Below are 26,304 nucleotides of genomic sequence, written 5' to 3' on the forward strand. Positions count from 1 at the left end.
AAGACAACACATACACCCAGCCCCCATGCCATTGGAATTAACCAATTAAGGTTAAAATCCCCGACCCGGCCGGAAATCGAACCCGGGACCCTCTGAACCGAAGGCCAGTACGCTGATGGTTCAGCCAACGAGTCGGACTGGTGGTAGGTAATTTAACATGATAAATGTAACATCATAAAGAAAATCACTGTTGCACCTATTAAAACGCTTCGCGAACAAGTACTCATCACATATGATCAACTAGAATCACGCATATTCTGCTAGAATAGATCGACAGCCCCACAGCAAAAGAGGACAACAAGCTGATTATTTCGAAATGTCACTTAGTCAAATAACGTTTTCTCTTAGATTACACTTCGCTGGATAGGTGGAAATACATTATAAAACTGTTAAAATGATATTTATAACATCATTTTGAATGTTTAAAAATAATTTAAGGTGCGAAATTCCTCGATTTATTCACTCTCATAAGAACTATGAAACATAACGTTTTGCCTTAGTTTCGAATTGGTGGACAATTTCTAATGTTCAGCACTCGATGAAAATGAAGTACGCCCGAAATGATTATGCCAGCCCAATGAACAGCCCCGGTGATGTTAAACCTTCTTACTGGAAACTCTTATATCATATGTTGACATATGATATAGTAGCACTTCCAACCATGGTGGTAAACTTAGCAATGAAGCGTTCAGACACGAAATATATAACAGGATTTTCCCCATTGAAGAACATGAGTAAAACAACTCTATTGACTCTAAACAATGATGTCTTTAACCTACATGGACGAGCTACAATTTGGTGTAGACTGCTTGATAACAGACATCCACAGCATGAATCGGAAGGTATTGGTACAATAAAACCCCTGAGTTACAAACAAAGCTAATCCCTGAAAATCCCCCGTGTGGGTGGGGGCGGTAGAATAACACCCACGGCATCCCCTGCCTGTCGTAAGAGGCGAATAAAAGGGGCCCAGGGGATCTGAACTCTGGAGCGACCACGGGGCCCTAAGCTGAGTCCTGGCATTGCTTCCACTTACTTGTGCCAGGCTCCTCACTTTCATCTATCATATCCGGCCTCCCTTGGTCAACACTTGTTCTTTTCTGACCCCGATGGTATTACGTATGGATGCCTAGGGAGTCTTTCATTTTCATGCCCTTCGTGGCCCTTGTCTTCCTTCGGCCGATACCTTCATTTTTCGAAGTGTCGGACCCCTTCCATTCTTTCTCTGTGATTAATGTTATATAGAGGATGGTTGCCTAGTTGTATTTCCTCTTAAAACAATAATCACCACCACTACCATCCCTGCAAGTCACTATTTCTTCTGTGTAACAGTGTTCAGATAGCTCCATCTATCACACTATAAGTTTTGTCATACACCAAGATCTAGCCAAATGTTCCCGCAGGCAAGCACAGATTCTTTCAAAATACAATTGCATCTAAATCACACGACACTTTGAAGCACATAGACACTGAAGGAACATCACCATATCAATTATCAATATCTAAATGAATTTTTTTTTTTTTCGAAGAATACGAATAGGTCAACCATTTAGAATTAGAAAAAATAGCCTTCCCTAATCTCAGACTTACTCTCAGATGACATATGCTCACTACTGTTTTGTAGAAATATTCAGGATGTATGTTCCTAATCCACTTCTCTCTTAATGTTTTATTCCTTAGAGAACTTAAGAATAGATGTATGAGAGGCATTGCCATAGTTCGATTTAAATCCGGTTCACAACACGATCAAAACTAATATATTCTCACATGACTGCGTATAATTCCAGATCCTAGTGGCCAGTGACCCATATAAATACACTCACACCCTTATATTCTACATAGAAACTAATATTTATCGTCAACTTACATGAAATTACTCCGACTGAATGAGAGAACTAAAACGAATAGGCTCACCGTTATCGGTTGGAAAGAGATCTTCCCTAACCACAAATTTTGGTTACACACATAGCCTAGTACGATAGTTTGGTCTTTGACTTCCTAATTTTCCCGGTGGATATTCCTTATCCATTCCTCCTGTAGATATCTATCTTCATGGAATTTAAAAGCTTCAGCAACGGTATAATTAGATCTACAACCACGAACGCAGCAGGAACGACCCATTTTGTGCTATGTTACAGCACGACAATATAAACACTATTATGCATAAAAAATATCATCATATACATTTCTAACAAAGCACCATACTGAAAAACCGTTATAGATTACCGCTTCACCGGGTACCAGATCCATAATAGACTATATCTTAACAGACTTTGAATTCAGGAAATCTTTTAGGAATGTACGAGTTTTTCGGGGATTTTTCGATGATACAGACCACTATCTGATCTGTAGTGAACTAAGTATCTCTAGGCCTAGGATAAAGAAAGTGGAATCTCTCTGCAAACGAATAAGGGTAGAAAATCTCCAGGATGAGGAAATTAGAAGTACAGGGATATGATTAGTGAGAAGTTTCGAACAGTAGACAGTAAGCAGGTTCAGGATATAGAAAGTGAATGGGTGGCATACAGGGATGCTGTAGTAAAAACAGCAAGGGAATGCCTAGGAACAACTGTGTGTAAAGATAGGAAAAGGCGAACATCTTGGTGGAATGATGGAAGTGAGAGCAGCTTGTAAACTTAAAACGAAGGCTTATCAGAAATGTCTCCAAACAAGTGCCGAGGCAGACAGGGATTTGTATATAGATGAAATAAACACAGTTAAACAAATAGTTGTTGAATCCAAAAAGAAGTCATGGGAAGATTATGGTAATAACCTGGAAAGGCTAGGTCAAGCAGCAGGGAAACCTTTCTGGACAGTAATAAAGAATCTTAGGAAGGGAGGGAAAAAAGGAAATGAACAGTGTTTTGAGTAATTCAGGTGAACTCATAATAGATCCCAGTGAATCACTGGAAAGGTGGATGGAATATTTTGAACATCTTCTCTATGTAAAAGGAAATCATCCTGGTGGGGTTGCAAATAGCCAAGCTCATAGGGAGGAGGAAAATGATGTTGGTGAAATTACGCTTGAAGAAGTGGAAAGGATAGTAAATAAACTCCATTGTCATAAAGCAGCAGGAATAGATGAAATTAGACCTGAAATGGTGAAGTATAGTGAGAAGGCAGGGATGAAATGGCATAGAGTAGTAAGATTAGCATGGATTGTTGGTAAGGTACCTTCAGATTGGACAAAAGCAATAATTACTAGGGGCCTTATTTTTTTGTGAAATAAAACTGTTGATTTCGGTGTTAAAAATGACACTATTTCGTGAAATAAATTGTTATACTGATCGATGTTTCCTGCCAAATCTTCCTTGTAGTAGCATTATAAATCACTGATACTTCGAAATGAAGTTAGGTGATCTGCCCTGTGATATACATTTATACATAGCCTACATTTTCAGACGTTGAATTACTTGTCTCCAAAGTACAAACTAAGCATGGTATCAACATTATCAGGATGCAGAGTTGGGCGACAGTCAGAAAGCGTGTTTGTGTAAGCAGAGAAGCTTCTCTCGCTGACCACATTAAAAGTCGGAAACCATAATGCTTGTGAACACTTGGATGCAAATTCACTGTGGTCTTTTATAAAACCTCCTACAACTTTGCTAACACTGTCTTCTTTCACTTCCTCAATCAGATGTGCTTTCATTGCATTTCGCAACGTCATATAGCTCTGGAAGGTGTTCATGGATATACTCTTTTTCCCCGGTCGGGGATGAGTAGCTCGGATGGTTAAAGCGCTGGCTTTCTGAACCCAATTTGGCAGGTTCGATCCTGGCTCAGTCTGGTGGTATTTGAAGGAGTTCAAATACGTCAGCCTCGTGTCACTAGTTTACTGGCACGTAAAAGAATTCCTGCGGGACAACATTCCGGTATCTCAGCGTCTCAGGAAAATGTAAAAGTGCTTAGTGGGACATGAAAACAATAACATTATTACTACTCAAACAGGTGATTTATATACAATAGGCCTACCAATACCGTCATATTTTACAGTAAAGACAGTATTATTTATCTTTCATTTTATATTCATTCTCTTCCTTATGCCAGGATTATCTTATTTTTCTATGTTGGCTTGCATTAATGCTTTTTTTTGTGTCTATTACAAATTGCTCTCTATAATTTCTCAACACCTTTACGATCTGTAAAGTATCGCTGATTGTTATTTGCCGCTTTGAATCATGTTCATTTGCTTCATTCCGATTCTCTGCAGTGTATATCGCACGTTTCAACTTTACGAATATTACCGATATACTATTGATACATTAGAATCTTTCTTGCAGCATCAAATACATAGAAACCCTCACTGTAGTATTCTTCGGCCCTCGAAAAACCTGTTGCGACTTCAGTTTTCGGCATTTTTATACTTAAATGTTGGACATTTGCCGATAGATGTTCATAAGTAACAAACTCTCATTGCGCACTGCTGTATCTACGACCGGTCTAGTATCTTGTTAAGACCACAACGCTATTTGCTGTAATCGATAACAGATATTGATTTTCATCGACTGCCTTAGAGATCACGGAACTGAATACACATACTTTCGATACACAGTGCGTACCGCTTTATGTGAATTTGCGTGGAGAATATACAACGGTATCAAGCAAAGGAGAAGGAAACTACGATAGTCAAGTTCTCAGAAGCATTTAAACGTTTATTGGAGAGCTCTTCCGGTGCCATTTCGCATTTTTCGCACCAAGTGGTGTATATTTCGCGATTATTTGCGCAATTCGTGCATTAAATCAAATTTTGCGATATTTCGCGAGTTCATTTTGCTAAAATACGGTATTTTTAGTAACTGGGAAGTCATATATAGACAAGAAAGAAGATATCAAAAAAACTCGTGCATATCGTTATTACAAAACAAATACGGCCCCTAGTAATTACACCTATCTATAAGCAAGGGAACAGGGAGGATTGCAACAACTATCGAGGTATCTCATTGATTAGTATACCAGGCAAAGTATTCACTGGCATCTTGGAAGGGAGGGTGCGATCAGTCGTTGAGAGGAAGTTGGATGAAAACCAGTGTGGTTTCAGACCACAGACAGGTTGTCAGGATCAGATTTTCAGTATGCGCCAGGTAACTGAAAAATGCTACGAGAGGAATAGGCAGTTGTGTTTATGTTTCGTAGATCTAGAGAAAGCATATGACACTGTACTGAGGGAAAAGATGTTCACTATACTGGGGGACTAAGGAATTAAAGGTAGATTATTCAAATCAAAGGCATTTATATGTACAATTGAGCCTCAGTGAGAGTTGGTAGAATGAGTTCTTGGTTCAGGGTACTTACAGGGGTTACACAAGGCTGTAATCTTTCACCTTTGCTGTTCGTAGTTTACAAGGATCATCTGCTGAAAGGTATAAAATGTCAGGGAGGGATTCAGTTAGGTGGAAATGTAGTAAGCAGTTTGGCCTATGCTGACGACTTGGTCTTAATGGCAGACTGTGCCAAAAGCCTGCGGTCTAATATCTTCGAATTGAAAATAGGTGCAATGAGTATGGTATGAAAATTAGCCTCTCGAAGACTAAATTGATGTCAGTAGGTAAGACTTTCAACAGAATTGAATATCAGATTGGTGATACAAAGCTAGAACAGGTGGATAATTTCAAGTATTTAGGTTGTGTGTTCTCCCAGGATGGTAATATACTAAGTGAGATTGAATCAAGGTGTAGTAAAGCTAATGCAGTGAGCTCACAGTTGCGATCAGCAGTATTCTGTAAGAAGGAAGTCAGCACCCAGACGAAACTATCTTTACATTGGTCTGTTTTCAGACCAACTTTGCTTTATGGGAGCGAAAGCTGGGTGAACTCAGGATATCTTATTCATAAGTTAGAAGTAACAGACATGAAAGTAGCAAGAATGATTGCTGGTACAAACAGGTGGGAACAATGGCAGGAGGGTGCTTGGAATGAGGAGATAAAGGCTAATTTAGGAATGAACTCTATGGATGACGCTGTATGCATAAACCGGCTTCGGTGGTGGGGTCATGTGAGGCGAATGGAGGAGGATAGGTTACCTAGGAGAATAATGAACTCTGCTATGGAGGGTAAGAGAAGTAGAGGGAAACCAAGACGACGATGGTTAGACTTGATTTCTAACGATTTAAAGAGGTATAGAACTAAATGAAGCCACAACACTAGTTGCAAATCGAGGATTGTGGCGACGTTTAGTAAATTCTCAGAGGCTTGCAGACTGAACACTGAAATGCATAACAGTCTATAATGTTAATGTATGTAATAATAATAATAATAATAATAATAATAATAATAATAATAATAATAATAATAATAATAATAATTCAAGCTCGATACTTGTATTATTTACAGATGGGTGAGAGAATATTTTTTTCGAGTTAGACAAGTTTATCACACTTGCGTCAACCCAGAGGTGATTATACAGAGCCTTCTGAAATTCCACGGGTGCTGGAAGAGAACCTAACTAGTTTCATTGCGGGATCGGTCAGTATACTAGGAAGGACTAATGTACCGGAGGACATCTTTGTTCAACACATCACAACGCAGTTAAAGGGGCAAGCCTTTACTTGGTGGAATAGCTTGAATAATTTGAAGGGCTTAAATTTAAAACTGGACGGACTTCAAGAGGGAATTCCTTGCTAGGTTTAATTCTGAAGGGGTAAAATGCTCTGTGAAAAGGAAGCTACTGACTGAGGCTCAACCCACTGGCATGAGAGCTAGCATGTTCATCCTCCAGAAGTACCAGCTCATCAAGCGGCTGCACCCGGAAGGAAGCGAGAACGAGATCTTACCAGACATCACAGAACTAATCCCCGACAAGATTCGACCTCTAGTGAAAGTATCACAACCGCGATCCTTTGATGATCTAGGAAAAATCATTGCCCAGTTCGAGGAGGAACACACGAGCAAAGCTATGGAAGAGACCAGGTCTGTTAGGAGGTGCTACCAGTGTGGAAGAACAGGACACCTGAAGAACGAGTGCCCAAACTTGATGTTGGAAAACTAGATGCGGCCCATTCTGGATTGAGGGGGGGGGGGGGGGGGCGGATGGGACAGGAATGCGCCTCAAGACACGACAGACAAGCAACCCTGGTCGAGTAGGAGGAGAAGAAGGATTGGTCAGATTGTGAGCAGAACAGGCCAACCCTGCCCAGCCATTATCTTCAGGAGGCAACGAGAATTTTTCAGCCATACTCCACAGCCAAGCAAGCCATTCATTTTTCAATGGGACTGTTGCCAGATTACTACTGCCTATGAAGTCTCACAATCTTGGAAGGGTAGTGGGAGCAGCGTACAGGGTAATCTATTCCATCCAAGAAAACAAACTGACCTCAGTGCTAAATGCACGGGCCTGCGTATTGTAATTTATGTTGCAGTGATTCAGAACCTAATACATGACATATTAGGTTATGACTTTCTGGTAGAATACAAGGTGATACTAGACTATGCAGCTCATGAAGTCTTTTTGGGCAAGGCTTCTGAGGGTCGCCTGACACGATGGAAATCCCTGGACTTTCAAGGATGTGGAAGTGACGTAGACCTAGGAGCTATCCAGTTTAAGCATCTTCAACCAAGTGAAGAAGAGAAGCTGAGATGCACCTTAAAGGACTTTCCGGAAGCCATCACCAATAAAACAGGAGAGACTACCACTGTAACGCACACCAATGAATGCAGCACTTCCCCACCTATCAAGCAACGTCCATATCCAATCAATCTGGATAAGCGCAACTTTGTTATTTAGAAGATTCAAGAGATGGAAGGGCAACGTCTCATCGAACCCTCAACATCCTGTTGGGCTTCACCTATCGCCCTACCAAAAAAGAAGAATGGGGAGTATGGATTGTGTGTGCACTTCCGCAAATTGAACGAGAAGACCGTTAGTGATGCCTACCCCGTGCCTGACCTGAAACAAGTAAGTGGGTCTAGGATTTTCAGCACGCTGGATCTCAAATCTGGATAATGGCAAGTGGAGGTCGAGGAAAGTGCTAGACCACTGACCGCCTTCATGACACCGAGAAGATTGTACCAGTTTAAAGTAATGCCCTTTGGATTGAAAAATGCTGCTGCAACCTTCATGCGACTGATAGATAAGGTATTGTCAGGATATATTGGGGAATTCTGCCAAGTGTATCTCAGCGACATCTTATTTCACAGCAAGAGTTTTCAAGAAGACCTTGGACATCTGAGGAAAGTGCTGGAACGACTTAAGATTCATAGACTGACTTGCTAACTAGAGAAGTGCCAAGAATATCTTGGCCATGTCCTATCATCTGAAGGCTTAGAAAGGCAAGCGGAGAAGAATCGAGCTATCAAAGAAGCTGAACGCCCGTGGACCGAGCGACAAGTACGTCAGTTCCTTGGCTTGTGTGGATGGTATAGCAGCTTCGTGCCACACTTTGAAGAGAAGGCAATACCACTCACCGATCCACTCCATAACAAACGCCCGGTCTGATGGACCAGCAAGGAAGAGCCAGCATTCCACGACATTAAGACTGCGATATGCGATGCTCTCCCCGACCCTCAACAGAAGATGTGCCTGCAGATGGACGCCAGCAACTCTGGCTTAGGAACACTGTTATTCCAGGAGAGGAGTGATGGCGGAATGGACATCGTCGAGTATGCCAGCAGAAAGCTATCTCCCACCGAACAAGGCTACTGCACTGACAAGAAGGAAGCCTTAGCTGTGGTGTGGGCCATGGGCAAATTCAGAGACTATTTGGAGGGAAGGAAGTTCTAACCCTACATCGATAACGCAGCTATCGAATGGATGAACTTGGTCTCTGGCTCAAAATCTGAATTGATGCGATGGGAGATTCCACAAAATCACCAGAGCGAGCCCAATGAACCTGTCCTTATGTTATGATCATTAAGAAGGAACTTGATCTGGAAGTAATTATGCAATGGCAAGAACAAGACAAGCCGTGTAGGACCACGACACAGTGAATGAGGAGACAGAACATAGATATTAGACTTGTCCCAAGGGAATTCAAGATGTGACACAAGAACTTCCGGGTTGACGGAGGACTCTTGACGTACAGATCTCACCTCTTGTGACACGCCTGCAGTAGTGGTGATCCCTAGACAGCACTGAAGCCAGACATCCAGGAGGTGAAGAGACATTAGTCTATCCAACAAAGGTTCTTCTGGGTGAAATGCGGAAAGACATCCTGGACAATGTGAAGGGGTGCTACATCTGCACGTGCACCATGGCAAGCAATAGCAAGGCAGATTCCAGTCAGCGAGGAAGACTGCCGCAACGCCTTTGGGAAGTCATAGACTTGGACATGATGGGTCCTTACCCTAGAACACCACGGGGTAAAGCAGGACTCCTAGTAATCACCGACCTCTTCACAAGATGGACTGAAGGCTTTCCGATACCAGAAGCCACGACGGGATGCATCACCAGTCTTCTACAAGATGAGGTATTCAGCCGCTACGGTTATCCACGGTGCAGTCTGTCAGACAATGGGAGTCAGTTCACGTCAAGGAAGCGGCAGTAACTTATGACAGAATGGGGTGTGGAGCACTGGACAACCCCTATCTACAACCTAAGGGCCAATCCAACGGAACGACGAAACCAGGATCTAAAATAGATGCTATGGGTCCACCTAATAGACAATGAACATAGACTGCGGGACCGTCAGATACCACAGTCACTCTTTGCCCTGCGACGACGCATCAACCGTGTCACTAGCTATTCCCCAGCGGAGCTGTTCCTTAGTTGACAGCTATATGGCACCAGGGATTGGGAGATTCGTAAACCACCCACTTCTAGTCAAGATGATGCAGCATTTCCCTAGCAGAGTGGCAGCATAAACAGCAGCAGGACATCAAGGAAAAGCACGGATTGTCCGAGATGAGATTCCTTACCCAGGCCAAGGCTCAAGATCTTCATACCAGGCCAACAAGTACAGTGACGTAACCGCCCAGTCAGTAATAAGACTGGAGGGTTTCACGCAGGTCTCGCATCTAAGTGGGTTGGTCCGTCGAGGTGGATAAGCAGCTGGGCCATTGGGTCTACTTAATAAAGACCAACCCTCCTGACAAGGTCCATGCATCAGAGTTGCGGCGAGTTACCGAATCACTGCAAATACAGAGTACGCCTGGTACTGCCATGGGTCCACCTGGAGGAGAGGCTACTGATGACACAGCACAATCTGGTCATCATGAGGAGAATGCATCAACTATCATCGAGGAAGAGGCTGGCAGCGAGTCAACACCGACCCCGACACGGCACGATCGGTCAAGAGGAGGAGAGCACATCCAGCAACGTTGAAGAAGAGAGAAGATACAATCTACGACCAAGGCCAAGTCGAAGAGTATGATAGACTGTTGAAATTATTTCAAGTTATAGGAGGGATACTGACCCAAGTGTAATAGACTAATATAACTTGGAAACAATATTCTTTAACTCATGGGTAAATAATGCAAATATTGATTATTTCATTATTATTATTATTATTATTATTATTATGACTTGTGAGGTATGACGAAGTGTTTACATCCATTTATTATTATTATTATTATTATTATTATTATTATTATTATTATTATTTTTTACGTAGTTGTGTACAAACCTTATTTGGTATAATCATGATCGTATTATTTGTGAGGTTATGTCATGAAATATTGCTATGTATATATATTTATATGATTTTATTTAATGTAAGAACATGTAATTAATAGTATATAATTTATTATTACCTGTATATATGATGTACAGTAAAACCTCGATGTATCGTTTTTAAAGAGGAAGGGGAAAAATTACGATCGATGTGGGAAAACAAATGCGGGTGACATAAAATAGAGGGAAAGCAAATTAATAAAATATGGGTACTGTATTTGGGCATTTTTCGTTGTGTAAATATAATAATAAAAAATGATTGCGTTTGGCCTCCGAAGCCAGGTGTAGATCATTCGAGTTGTCGCGTGATAGGCGATCTACGCAGTTATACAAATGCGGCACCACGTAAGATGAATCCTAATGCGTAAGTCGGCACAAGCACACAAACACATACACAGCCTCCAAAATGTCTGAATTAACCAAAGCAAGTTAAAATCCCTGACCCGATCATGACCCCTCGAACTGAAGGCCAACACGTGCCAACAATTTAGTCATGGAGCCGGAAATGCTTATACTATACAAAACTGTATCAAAATATTGCAATCATGATATATGCGATGAAAATAAAAAAGCGCAACTTGTACGCCGTTTTGTTTCAATTTTCCTTACATCTCGTAGTAATTGGAAATTACTGTTTCGTAACCTTCAAGGTCAGTTCACTTATTGCAAATTAATGGTATACGTGGAAATTACGATGATAACCTGTATTTTGGTAAAGATTCCGTAGACCCTCGCGAGCGATAGATTAGAGATCCCACATGGTGAGACTCGGACTATGTCATAGAGGTTAGAAATTCAACATGGCACGTCTCGGACGATGTCAGAGCGGGCTAACCAATGCTACCAATTTAGGAATTAGTTTCAAGACCAGTCTAGTGAAAAGATTATTGGTCTGGCTTGATTAGGTCCGGCTTGTAACAAGACAACTGGGCAGCGGGCAACAAAGTGGTCAACAGGCCTCTAGCACCGCACACACATCACAAGATACGAAAAGATTAACAACCCTGTGACTTATTAAAATGTATCCGGCGGACACCGTAACTACAGTATTTTAAACTGCGCAATTTTCTCTCATTCAACAAAGCTGGCAGGCCTAGCCAGTCAATAGCAACACAGAAATTGGTAGCAAATTTGAGCTTTACAGTGCCTCTGTTTGAATCCTTGTAAATAAGAATACTTCTAAGGGGTGGTTGGTGGGTTGAGGAGAAGCGTTGGCGCCAGGAGGCTCGTAGTGAGGTTGCGCGTGATTAACCTGCGCACAGCACTCCAGCCCACTAGATCCTTGCTCAAGACAAGCAACTCTTAATCCCTCGTACAACTCGCGTAACACATTGCCGCTATTATATGCTAGGATATTCAGATGCCTCTCTAAATTAAAAAAAAAACCTTCTGCATATATTCTTCTTACGTACGATCGATACATGCAGGAAAATTGTGGCCGAGAACAAATATTCTTTTGACGATCGATGTGATAAAACTATAGCTCAAGGAACGATAGATGCAGGGAAATTTAACATTGGTTTATACCGAACATTTTTGGGACCAAATAAACTGAACAATGGATACGGGGAAAATGACAGTTCCGGGAACAATGCATTGAGGTTCTACTATATAATCCAATGTAACATTGTGCAACACACTGTAGTAAGTCCAGAACAATACTATGTGCATATTCTTCTAGAAGCCTGGCCAGGCAACGCATATAAAGAGGCAGTCTTGAGGATAGGGTCGAGTTGTTTTGATGAGAACTGTGTGGAAGTCGTGTTAACAGAGTGTCTGAAGTCAAGTATGTGAATTGGTTTTGTTGGGTTGGTAGTTGACATGCATCTGCTGTAGTCTTCTTCTGATTCCTCATAGTAGTGATTTGTTTATGATGGCAGTGTATTACCGTATTTCACGGCATAATCGTTGCCACCGCGTAATCGTCGCATCCTTTATTTTCAATACAAAAATCGGACTTTAAACCTTTAATTACATAATCGTCGCACGTCCAAATTTTGTTCACTAATCTGGTTAAAAGGTAAATGGAACTGCAACGTAAGTTGCACATGAATGCGCAATTTAAATACATGTATGGTTTATGGGCAATTTGGCAACACAGTCACGTTTGCGACATGTTGCCAACACAGCGTCGAAACTAGTCCCAAGTGCAAATACATGTTATAAATAAACCTATAACATTTTTGTATTGAAAAGGTGGAACCTTTCTAGTTTTTTCCTATCTTCCATTCTCAGTTCAATACGGACCAAAATGAAACTCTTATGTTTAAATGTTGCACAACGTATAAATAAATAATACCGGTATATGTACGACGCATGGCTTACCGGTAGACTATCGGCAGTTTGACAACGTGGTCGCGAGACAGTGTACTATTTATTCACCACCTACATATTATGCTTACCGGTAGGCTATCGGCAGTTTGACAACGTGGTCGCGAGACACTGTACTATTTATTCACCACCTACATATGAGTTCCCATTTGAAATACGTAAGGCTGTAAGTTATCGCTTATCGGCAACGTCGCCAGGAAATACCGGCTAGGTAGGTTGACTGGACCTCGAACCGGCCCTCAGATACAGGTAAAATTCCCTGACCCGGCCGTGAATTGAACCCGAGGCCTCCGTGTAAGAGGCAAGCACGCTACCCCTACACCATGGGGCCGGCTCCTGTGTTATTGCGCACGAAGTGAAATCCAAGACGATAACGCAGATTTCCATGGAATTATTCAGCCGAATTATTTACGATGTCTCAGTTGTCATCGCTAGACTCTTATCTTACTACTACGTCATACGTGTCCGGGCATGGGATGAAAACTTTTATCCGAGCAGTCAAGATAATTATTATCCAATGCTATTAAAGTTTTATTTTATAAACTCGTCAGTAATGTAATGTAAAATCATCAATAACTGGGAAGAAATATTAACCTAATTACCGTATGTTTAAAAGAAATTGAAAAAACTGAATGTTTGTTACTGACGTCTCGGAATACAGTCAACTAAACAGTAGATCTACACCGCACTAGCTAGAGCTCCGGTTTGCGAGCTTTGCGCAAGCGCAGTAGTGTGTCGCAACCAACGAGCTAAACTGATAAATTGTTGCATGCTTCCTTGCTGCCTAACAGTATTGGCTGCTCTGGAATGGACAGATCACAGATGCATTTATTTATTTCAGATTTACGTGATTACTGTAGACATGTGTGCGTGAGAATTTAAGTTTTTAATTTGTGTTTTGGGTGTTTGCAGAAATAATTTGTTTTAATAGTGAACAATTACGGGAAGTCATTTATATCGCAAAACATTAACGTGTGAAGCATTTATAAGCGATTATGGGTAAATATAGAAACTATTCTGCGGGCTTCAAGCTAAGCGTAATTGCCCTCGCTGAACAGCACAGGAACAGAGCTGCAGAAAGAAAATTTTCTGTGAGTGAAAAGTTGGTGCGTGACTGGCGGAAAGTAAAAAACAAGCTAAAAAGCACAAACCCTTCTAGACGCGCGTTTAGAGGTCCTATTTTTTTTTTTTGCTAGTGGCTTTACGTCGCACCGACACAGATAGGTCTTATGGCGACGATGGGATAGGAAAGGCCTAGGAATTGGAAGGAAGCGGCCGTGGCCTTAATTAAGGTACAGCCCCAGCATTTGCCTGGTGTGAAAATGGGAAACCACGGAAAACCATCTTCAGGGCTGCCGATAGTGGGATTCGAACCTACTATCTCCCGGATGCAAGCTCACAGCCGCGCGCCTCTTCGCGCACGGCCAACTCGCCCGGTTAGAGGTCCTAAAACAGGGAAGTTTCCTATAATTGACGAAGAAGTGTTTAGGTACGTCAGTGAAATACGTAACAATGGCTGCAGTGTATCATATGAAATGTTACAAATTAAGGGACAGGAGGTAGCGCGCAAACACAACATACCGGTAACTCAGTTTAAGGCGACTTGTGGGTGGATTAAGGGGTTCATGCGACGACACAATCTGTCAGTGCGAAGGAGAACAACACTAAGCCAAAAGTTGCCTGCTGATTACACGGACAAGATTGTAAATTTTCACCGATTTGTCATACGTTTGCGCAAGGAAACTTCGTACTTGCTTTCTCAAATCGGTAATGCCGATCAGACTCCAATCTTTTTTTATATGCCTCGCAACAGCACTATTGCGCTAAAAGGATCACGGAGTGTATTAATGAAAACCAGCGGTAGTGAGAAGTTGCGATGCACGGCAATGCTAGCCATTACAGCTGACGGGAGAAAGTTGCCGCCTTACATCATTTTCAAGAGGAAAACGATGCCTAAGAATATACAGTTTCCCCGTGGAATTCATGTACGAGTGCAACCAAAGGGTTGGATGGACGTAGAACTCATGCTGGACTGGGTTAAAATTGTGTGGAATAGAAGACCTGGTGCACTACTAAAACAACCAGCTCTGCTTGTTTTAGATAGTTTCCGAGGTCACCTCGTGAACGAAGTGAAGCAAATTCTCACTACACATAAGACACGACAGATAGTCATTCCTGGTGGCCTAACATCTGCTTTGCAGCCACTAGACGTATGTGTTAATAAACCCTTTAAAGACCACTTACGTCGATTTTACAGCGAGTGGATGATGAGCGGCGATCAGCAATTGACGCCCGCCGGAAATATCAGGCGTCCACCCTTGGACTTGTTATGCTCGTGGGTGAAGAAGAGTTGGGATCTTATACCAACCTGAACTAGTCTCCAAGAGCTTCAAAAGGACTGGGATTTCGAATGCACTAGACGGTTCCGAAGATGGCGCAGTATGGCAGGGAGACGAAGAATCTGATACTGGTATTAACAGAGGCGAGGACGGCGCATCAGATAGCGAAACCTGCGATAGCGACACCGAAGATTTGGAATAAATTGCGTACCGGTAAGTCCGCATTTCACAACAAAGCGATAATTTTTTGCAAGTGTAATATTTTAACTTTAATACTCAAATTAATGACAAATTAACTTCACACATTCATTTTTATTTTCAGGTTGGAAAAACGTTCGCCGAATTGTTGCGAAAAATTATGAATTTTATTTTAGACTATTTTAATTATTTCGATGTATAAACGCGAGTATTACGTGCATCTTAAATTTGTATCAAATACAAATTAGTTATAAATACATTTTTTGAGTAATACAAATACTGGTATTAAATATTCATCGTATAATGGTCGCACCCTACAATATTTTTTCGAAAATTTTGGTATAAAAAGTGCGACGATTATGCCGTGAAATACGGTAGTTTGTGTATATAGAATTTGTGTAAATAACTTGTAAATAAAATAGTGTACACAACTGACAGTATTTCATGTGTGTGTCTTAGTGGATACACCAACCTCCATTACTGATAATTATGCAGGGGTTAGTTTGTTGGCGGTTATGTCTCGCGATTTCAATATGTAACTAGTCAAGTTGGCAGCAGTGATGAGCAATTGAAAAAAGAAAGAATATGGTGGCAATATTTGCTTTTTTGTGTATAGCCTTACATGCTGAGTACTGTAGCCAAAGAACAGTGTCAGAATTTTCAGTATCAGTGAGACAGCAGATGAAAGTACCTTGTTTATCTGGTCTTCATTAATCCGGATCAGATCGAAAATAATAAAAGTTTATTTTTACTTGTACAATATTTCTTTTAAGGTGTCTATTCTTCTTGAATGCCTTTTCTGCCAAGGGCACTTGAGCACAGCAAATGGAAGTAAGTCGGCCTGTAGACTCTTCTGATTTCCTTGACACATTTGCACGCATTCCCGGATGCTCGGTCGTAGATGTGAAAGACGTAAATGACTTGTTGTAAAAGGACTGTAATTCAGTGTACAGTATAATGACAGATGAATAAATTATTGCCTCTTGTTCCTCGGCAGGTAATGACGAGAGTGATGGTGAATTCGAAAATAAAACCGGCGCTCCATCAGAAAAAACAATGCCTCGTGGAAATGAAACAATGCAGCTGGACAAACTGATGGCTAATTTAGAATCCCAGACTGAAACTACACCGGCAGAACTGACGTTAGTAAAATGTCGTGATCATGCTGCGCGCAAACACTATACAAATATAAAACAGAAAAAGCTTATACATTATTTTAGTGCATAAAACAGAGTCGTAAATGTACGAAAAGTGTTCTAATTTTTTTTGTGCAATTGAAAAAAGATATTACTGTACTACTTATATGTTGTATAACATGTACTGTATTTGTTTTTTAGTTTTCCGGATTATCCAGATTTTCGATAATCCGGATCAGTTCTGGTCCCACTTAATCCGGATAAACAAGGTTCTAACGTACTGATGAACTGGCAGTTAGCGTTTTCAATGATATAGGTGCAAAGTGTGAATTCCAGCAATATCGACCGCAGTCACTGTGCCGGTCACCAGAGTGGTAAGCCGTGACCGATTATCGTGAAATTTATATCGTACAGGGCAAAGCAGTAAGTGTACAACAATCAAAGGAAATTGAAAGGTACGAAGATAACTATTCGAGAGGAACTGACAACCACTAGACTTCCGGTTCTGAATGTTGCATTTCAGCAGTTTGGATTCAAAGTACGGACCTCTCAAGGCGATTTAATAATTAAAAGATCTGATGGCTCAAGAATTCTCATGAAACGTATGAATGAACCGCTAAACTGAAGATTAACAAACGTGAATCACTTACCTGAGTTGAATGAACAATTAGTTTTGTATAGTTTCCTTACATTTCCAACATAAGCCAGTAACCATTATCTGACTGAAGTGAAAGTTGTGTAATCAATAAATTATTTATTTCATTAACTGACCTTATCAGTTAGACGTAATTTCCACTTTCATATGTTTAATACTTAACTGCTTTTTATTTCTACATTATAACAAAGTTTAGTTAAATTAGTTATCATTTTAAAGTCTATCAGCTTGCATTTATGGTAGTGTTTTAAACATTCTTCTCAGCTTGTACTGGTATCAGATTTCAATTTGCTTCAAGGTCATAACAGATAGGGCACATTCTTAGTTGTTTAGAATAGCTTCTAGATTTATTTAGGTTACTCTGATCTTTTGCCTCATTTATTAAGTTACCTTTTCAGTACAGGTATAACTGGCAACAGCGTCGGATTACGGTTTGGGTGGCCCTGCTAATAATGGAATTTTGGCTGGCAACAATGACCCATCCTTGAAGAATTTACTTTCTCCCTACCCTTAGATTGCATTGCGAGTCGTCCATGCCAATGTACAGTCACTTCTGCCTCACTTAAATGATGTAACTGAAACACTTGCCCCATGTGATCTACATGCTATTCCATTCTCAGAAACATGGTTGAAGCAATCTCTTCCTAGATTTTTCTGCAGGATTTTTGCTCAAAAGATGTGGCAGAGAGGGAAAACGTGAGGGAGCTGTATGTATGTATATAAGTAAAGACTTCATCATCATCATCATCATCATCATCATCATCATCATCATCATCATCATCATTTTACTGTTCCAGTTTCCTGGTCACTGTTGGTGAGCCTCTTCCATTCTGTCTTATTGAGATACGTTATGTTGTTAATGACGTCCTCCAGTGTCCCCCTCCGATCTGCAATGTCCATCTAGTAGGTTCTTGATCTTCCCATCATCCGTTTCCCTGCCACACGTTGCTCCAAGTTAACATATACTGTCCTTGTTGGCTCCATCCTCATTACATGCCCAAACCACCCCAGTCTGGACATGCTGATGCGATCTAACAATGATGTAACAATCCCAGCTTCCTTCCTAACATCATCATTCCTCAACTTGTCCAGTTTGGTTTTTTGAATTGTGGACCTAAGGAACTTCATCTCCGATGACTGCAACCTTGATGAGTCTTTCTTAGTGAGGGTGCAGGTTTCAATACCATAGGTTAATATTGGTATGAAGTACTGATTGAACATCACCAGCTTTGATTTTGTTGGTACTTTGTTACCCCGGAGGACTGTTTGTACTTGCTGGTAACAGTGAGAGCTCTTCTGCACTCTATTTGCCACCTCCTCTGTGGCTAGTGTATCTTGAGATATTACACTGCCAAGGTATGTAAAACTTTCCACACTTTCTAGAGGATGGTTTCCTAGCATGATGTTTGCTGGCTGTCCCCCTGTTTTGAGTTTGCTTATCTTGAGATTGAACTCCTGAAACTTAACCTTCCATTCATTGAGTCTCGACTGTATTTGTTCCTCAGTTTTTCCCCAGATCATATCATCATCAGCAAAGGCCATTGCATTTAGTTCACCAGAGGTTTTCTTGATGTTCTTCATTATGTCATCATTGATGGTGATGATGATGGGGACAGTGCACTGTCTTGCTGGACTCCACTTTCAGGCTTGAACCAGGATGAATGTCCGTCACCCAATCGCACACAGCTGGTAGAGTTCTTATACAGCATCTGAACTTCCATCGCCAGTCCCTCTGGCACATTCCTTTTTCTCAGGCATTACCGTATCTTCTCTCTTGCAATGTTGTCATATGCCTTCTCAATGTCACGGAAAATTATAAACAGATCTTTGCCTTTTTCCCAATATTTTTCCATTAACATACGGAAACTGAAGATTAGGTCTGTTGTGGACCTGTTAGGCCTGAAGTCGTACTGTTCTTCGAACTGTGGCTCTAAGAAGACTCGCAATCTGCTCTCTAAGATTTTCTCAAGAATCTTAAGCCGATGAGAAAGGAGTGTTATTCCCTGGTAGTTGGAGCATTTTCGGCGATTTCCTTTCTTGAACAGGGGGATAAAGACACCCTTGCTCCAATCAGTAGGTATCTTGCCATCTTTCCAAACTGCATTGAGCACTCTGTGTACCCACTGTAAACCCTGGACTCCTGCTGCTTTAATCATGTCCGTGCTGACTTTGATTCCTGGGGATTTCTCTTGCGGCATCATCTTAAGGGCTGCTTCTGTTTCTGCCCATGTAATGGGAGGTACCTCTGTGCGAGTTTCAACAGCTGGTTCTTTTGTTCTCTGATCTGCTTCTGTCCTGTTCAATAGATGATCAAAATAATTCCTCAGAATCTCTCTGATGTCCTCTTCTTTCCTGGCCAGGTTTCCATTAGAATCCTCAATTGCTTTGATGGTTTCAACTAAATTCCTTTTGTTTTTGATCACTCTGAACAATAGTTTCATATTGCCTCTGCTATCTTCCTTCAGTTTTTGAGTGAATTTCTCCCAGCACTTTATCTTCTCCTCTTCTACTATTTTAACTCTCAATTTCTTGTCTCGGTAAACTTGCTCAAGGTCTCTGATCTTCCCCTCATCCCTTATCTGTTCTGCCTTGGATTTCTCTCTATCTCGTTCCTTTTGTGCCATGTTCCTTTCGTTTATTGAGGATCTTACTCTCTCATTCCACCAGGGCATCTCTTTTTCCCTTACTCTCGCACTTGTCTTCCCGCAAACCTCTACTGCTGCTTTTATCAAGGTGTTTTTAAATCTTGTCCACTCTACCTCACCACTCTCCACTTCTGATGATGATGCTTGTTTCAAGGGGCCTAACATCTAAGGTCATTGGCCCCACTCTCCACTTCTTCCATAAGCAGTGGTCCTCTTATATGGTTCTAATAGTCGGTCCTTTTTCCAATCTGTTCTAGTTCCCACACCTTAATCTTAGGTAATTTCCTGGTTGTTATCTTTGGTACATTAATGTCTTTCAGATCTACTAATAACTGGTGGTCGCTATTGAGGTTCTCACTTGAACCTTGACATCAGTCACAAGTCTAATTCTTTCTTTATCTGTAATGACACAGTCAATGACCATCTTGCTCTTTCCATCCCAGCTGTAACGGATAATCTTGTGACTGACTCTTTTGTTGAACCAACTATTTTTTACTACCGAACAGTTTCTTATGCAGAAGTCTACGAGATGTTCATCTTCTGAATTTCTTCTCCCATAGCCATGTGGTCCCATCACCTTCTCGTAGTCATTCCTGTCTGTCTCAAGCTGTGTGTTGAGGTCCCCGATGATGATTACCCTCTCTTCACTGATGATCTCTTCTAGGTCTTCGAGAAACTTGTCCTTTTCATCTTGATTGCAAACTGTCTGAGGGGCATAATTGCACCAGTGTCAGCATCTCTTTCCCAAGGTGAACTGTTGCCTTTATTATCCTCTCATTGATGTAGTGGATCTCAGTAATACCACCTAACTCTTTAAACAATATCAATCATACCCCATTCCTCATTTCTCTGTTGTTACCATTCCAGTAGAGCGTATAGTTTTCCCTCAACTTTTTCTTCCCTTTACCTTTCCATTTAGTTTCACTCAGTCCTAGGATTGATATTCTTCTTCTCTCCACGATATCTACTAACTGTTCACATTTCCCAGTCAAACTCAGTACACTGATTGTTCGTATTCGAGTGTGTTGTCTTCTCCAGGGTTGTTGCATAATTGCAAGGCTTGGCCTATCATCAGGCTGTAAGCCATCATACCTGGCGTGGGTCTGCGGGTGCTGTTGTCTACTCCGAGTTCTTTGTTTGCAACCAAGGCTCATATAAGTGTTGAAAGCAATTGCAGTTACTCTCCAACTGACTTGGTAGGCCTAACATTAGAGAAGATTTTCTGTCAGGGTTATCTCCCTTAGCCTTTAGCAGTCCCTGCCACATCTGCAAGGCAGCAGCTTCCACTTGAATTTATGTGTCATTTCCTACACAGTGGCTTCAACAAGCCCCCTAAGGGTGAACTCCTCTGCCCATAGCCATTGATTCTCCCTTAGTTTGTCAGGTTTGGTAACAGCCGGCCAACACTCGGCCAGACAGGCTCAGGTAATACTGTCTACTGTTGCATACGGTAGCAGGACGTATCTGACCTGACCAGTAAGTAACTACTTAAAGAATAAAATAGTTTACCGAACGATGAATATCTACTCTGCAAAACTCAAATTCATGTCTGTTGAAACCGAAGTGTCTGGTCTCACCATCAAGGCACAAAAAACCAAGAATATTGTCCAATTTGGAGTAGGGACTAGTCTTGCAGAGTTCAATGTCTCTCTCTCTTAGATGTGATATTCAAACAGGTAGCTTTCCATACCTTGGGAGCATCTTGTCTAAATTATGTGGTTAGTGCACAGATCATTCTGGCTCATATCAAACACCCTTGGAAAACTGCCTTGAATGAATATTAATGGGATTGTGAGACAACTGCTTCCCTATTAAAATTATTAACAGATTACCTGCATTCGTCTCATTTCTTGCATTCAGAGAATGTTTAACAATCTTCTTTTGCCACGACTTTCTCCCCTTTCCTTAAGGCAGTCATCTCTTCTGTACCTTCGGCTTTCTATCTTGCTCTGCTCAAGTAGAAGAGCTTAACAGCCTATGGCATCACTCTGCACAAGATGTTCTATTTTCTTTTCCACCTTTTATAATTAAGAGAGAAGTAATATTCATATGATTTTTGTTTCAATATTATTCTAACCCACTATGATCATACCCTTCACATTCTTTCCGGGTAAGTGGCTCTTGACCACTGTATTTTCCCTATCCAATATGTATTTAATTTAAACAACTGAGTTTTTTAAAGATGCCTGCCTATGAGAAATTCCATTTAAGACAGGAACATGCGCCATAATTGAGAAAAATATATAGTATTTTATTTTTGTCTGCGTTAGAATTGAAGGTGATTATAAGGATCCAGAACATCAAATTATGTGCCACATAATGTTGATACAATGTAAACTGGTTGCTGTTTCAAATGATATAATCTTGAAGAGGCCTTTATATCACATCTAAGATAGAACTGACTCAAAGCGGAAATTGAATAAAGCGAAAACTTGCCCAATACGAAAGTTTTTCTTGACCCGGTGAAGCTTATGTCGTTATATAAAGTTCTTATTTTTGTATAATGCAAAATCTCCTCAACATGGAAATGAAAACAATGAAAGAATTCATTAAAATGTACTTGAACAATGCGGAAAATATTAGGAACTGATGTAGTCCTAGGTACAATATTTGTGCAATTTTGGTGCTGGTATGATCAATGTCATTGTACTGACAAACTGACACACGTGACATTCCTGACATCATAGCACCTGCCATTCTATTTTGGCTAAATCTTGCATGACGTTGCTAAATGAAAAAGTTAAAATAAATGGACAATAAAGCAAAAGGACATATTAAGGATTCAAAATATTAGAAAAATCTGGAAAGACAAGGAACTTGTGAAAGTGATTCGAATGAAGAAAGACGTACCCAAGATGATTCTGACACTTCAGCTTTCTTTCAATGAAAAGAATCACAAGTTAAAAAAAACTGAATACAGAAGAGAGCACACTATGGCTCAATGCTCCAATGTAGAATAAATACTGTCGATAACTGAAGATATCCTAACCAGAAAGATTATGTTAACCAAAGATATATTTTATGAAGGAAGCACTCCTAAGCACTGTCAGTCTACTTATTCAATGTTCACATAAAAACAGCAAAAATACAAAATAACACAACTTCAAACGCTACATACTTTCTGCAAAAATTTATTCTTGTCATAAAACTACGTCAAATTTCTATTTTTTTTTCATCAAGATAGTATAAATGGCAATTTAGTAAAAAAGAGCATATATGAAAACCAAAACATACCTGGAAACCAGACTTGATGCTTGCAACGGAACATCTCGAGCCACACGTTTCACACTGCAGGAAGAAGAGACGAGTATCTTTCTGAAGAATGGTGTCTGGGGAACGACAGGTATGACAAGTTACGTATTCCTTAATATATCGTCTCAGCACATTCTCTATTTGCTTCTGCTGAAAGCGGCCCTTGATGATCAGTTGATTATTACCATCTACAGATCCACTTGTGCCCAACTCTGCTAGCAAGAAATCCAGTAGATGTTTCGGTTGCCGATGCAACCTGTCAGAAAAAAATTGTCATAATCAGATGCAAGATATTTCTTTGTTACAGTGCGAGCCTCCGTCAAGTTGCCGGTTATTCGCTGTGTTATGTCTAGGCAAGTGGATAATGCAATAGCCACCCAACTCTCATAGCTTGCCTAGTGATGTCATGGTCTCAGCTAGTCCGTAGTAAGTTTCCATACAGCGTAATTGTTTCTTATACAGCAACTGATCGATTTAGTACATTTCATGGCTTTTGAATTAAGCATTAAGCAATGTATTTTTGTGTGCTGTAGATTCAAGACTTCTGAAACAACTAGTACAACACAATCTCGTCTCAAAGAATACCACAACGGGATGTAAATGGATTAGAGAAGTGAGAGAGGATCTGAAGGAAATAGGCCTTACAACAGAAGACACCACAAATAAGATAAAACTGAATACAAAACTCAAGAATACAAACCTCCCCACTTTACCCTTACACAAAACAAACCAACAACATGCATATTTTCAACTGAGGAAAGGACACGAAAATCGGAGCGCCTGAAGAAGTACTGGGAGGACAGCAAAGCTCGAACAATCCCTTCAAAGAGACCTGAACAATGGACTGACTAAAGTGATCCTATGCGGTCAAAAATGAAGACTTTTGAAGCACAAATCTGCTGGAAAAGTGAGAAAATTCCATGATCAATTTCCTGGAGCATGAGTGTCAATGTGTTACAGAATAAACAAAATTGTGAATAAATTCAAAACCATGGGTTCAGTGCTAAACAAATCAAGTTAAACAACCGACTGTCTTAATTGATGAAAAAATTTAGGATATTTATGAAAGACTTGAGCAATTACCCCCTCCTCCAAATCAAAGAAACTGGCTCAGCAAAGTGAGATTTCATGTTCTGCAGTGCGGGCAGCAAGAAAACTGCAATTTAAATCTTACAAAATCACAGAAGTGGAAAACTTAAGCCCAAGAGATCGAACCATAAGAAAACATTATTGCAATTGGTTTCTCTGCCTATCAACAGTGGTGAATAAAATCCTGAATTACTGATGAGACGTGGTTTTATTTGCATGGATGTGTAAATTCTCAAAATAACTGGTATTGACCATGCGAGAATAAAAGAATAATTCAAGAAACTCTACCTCATGATCTAAAAATAGGAGTTTGGTATGCTGTTAGCGCTAAAATAATAACAGCACCCATTTTTTAATGACAATTTTGACCACACATACACCAAATATTGAGTAAGTTTTTCCCCGAATTGACAAACCAGGAAAGGTTGCTTTGATATTTCCAGCAAATAATACTCTCAATTCAATGAATGCATTGTGTGATGTTTTCGGGGACAGACTATTAAGTGCAGGTTAATGGCCAGCTCGCTCTCCTGATTTAATGTGTTCCACCTTCTATTTGTGGGGTAGTTCGAACTGTAGTGTACAGATTAAGTCCTGTACCATAGAAGAACTGAAAAATGCAATTTACACATACATTTTGAAGATTCGTGAGGCTGAATTGTAGAGTGAACAAGAATATCATCACATGCTTGTCTACGGACTGAGGAAGAGCACTTTCAATACTTTCTATAATGGGGCAAGTTTTCTTGTTTTTCTATTGGCTTATGAATCTCATTATCCATTCATCCCAGTTGATGGGATTTTTATGTATGTATGTATGGGAATGTTGTGACGGTGACATAGTTATTATTCAACATATGACATGCAGAAAGATCGGCAAACCTTGCGGGACTCGCCCTGTATAAAGATATATGGAACAAAATAGATTAGTTTTGTATTTATACACCAACATGCACAGTAAACTGGTCCAAAGCAATTATGAGAATTGTATTTTCACTCCAAAGATTTCCCTAAAATTCATTGAAAAATTACTAGATGATGCCATTATTGGTTTAGTGTTCCACTAACTACTTTTATAATTTTTTGGAGACGCTGAGGTACTGGATTTCATCCCACAGGAATTCTTTTATGTGGCGGTAAACCTACCAATAAAAGCTGGCTTACTTAAGCATCTTCAAATACCACCAAACTAAGTTGGGATCAAGCTCGCTAACTAGCTTCAGAAGGCCTGGGTTTTTGTCGTCTGCACCACTCAAATCCTGGCAAAAGTAAATCACATTGTTAATAAAAACCGAGTGACTTGGCCGCACAGTTTCGGTTGTGTAACTGTCAGCATGCATTCAAAAGATGGTGGGTGTGAATCCAGCAGTAAGCAGCCTTGAATAACGTTTTCCATTACTTCTCATTTTCACACCAGGCAAATGATGGGGCTGTCACTATGGTCATTCCCTTCTCGATCCGAACCCTTTCCCATCCTTGCATTGCCAAAAAATCTTCAACGTGTCGGTGCAATGTTAAACAAAAATAATATAAATATTTAAAAAATCCACTCTCAAATTGCAATTTTATGTAAAGTACATAGTTTTGCACAAAACAATGAGTTAGCAATTTTTTCTTTCCAAAAATCCTTTTCCAAGAGAACTGGAATGGGAAACCAATGGCAAAAAATCACCTATACTAAAAGGTCTGTTCGTATGCAGGTTTATGACAACATTCTGGAGGGGTTCTGCCTTTTCTACTGTCTCATTTAAAGCTGTGTGAACATACTCTCAGAAATGATTTGAAGCTAACTGATGGCATTTTCATTTTCGTCCCACATATTTATTTCACTGTAATAGTTGTACCTTGTACAAATCATTAGTTTATGTTGTATGAGAAGCTTAGAAGAAAAGGACATCTTTTGAAATATTAGGTTGTGGTAGTGGTTGTCCTCTCAACTACCTCCACTGTAAGTAATACGATGAGTTGGCAACATCTTGAAAGAGTGTAAATGTATCACTGTGGACACAACTGCAGCAAAACTTGCAGTAAGACACAGTGCAATGAACAACTGTAAA

At 40.5% G+C, this 26,304-nt stretch overlaps 1 protein-coding gene across 1 annotated transcript in view; it reads right to left on the reverse strand.

Annotated features, from left to right (window-relative positions):
• Positions 1 to 26,304, reverse strand: part of eIF2beta (eukaryotic translation initiation factor 2 subunit beta) — a 119,324-nt gene that overhangs the window by 8,058 nt on the left and 84,962 nt on the right. Inside the window, exon 6 of the mRNA XM_067159744.2 lies at positions 23,141 to 23,414. Coding sequence (XP_067015845.1) covers positions 23,141 to 23,414 — 274 coding nt within the window. The remainder of the gene's footprint in view (positions 1 to 23,140; positions 23,415 to 26,304) is intronic.

The sequence above is a fragment of the Anabrus simplex genome, chromosome 1 (genome assembly GCF_040414725.1).
Source record: "Anabrus simplex isolate iqAnaSimp1 chromosome 1, ASM4041472v1, whole genome shotgun sequence".
Lineage (NCBI taxonomy): Eukaryota > Metazoa > Arthropoda > Insecta > Orthoptera > Tettigoniidae > Anabrus > Anabrus simplex.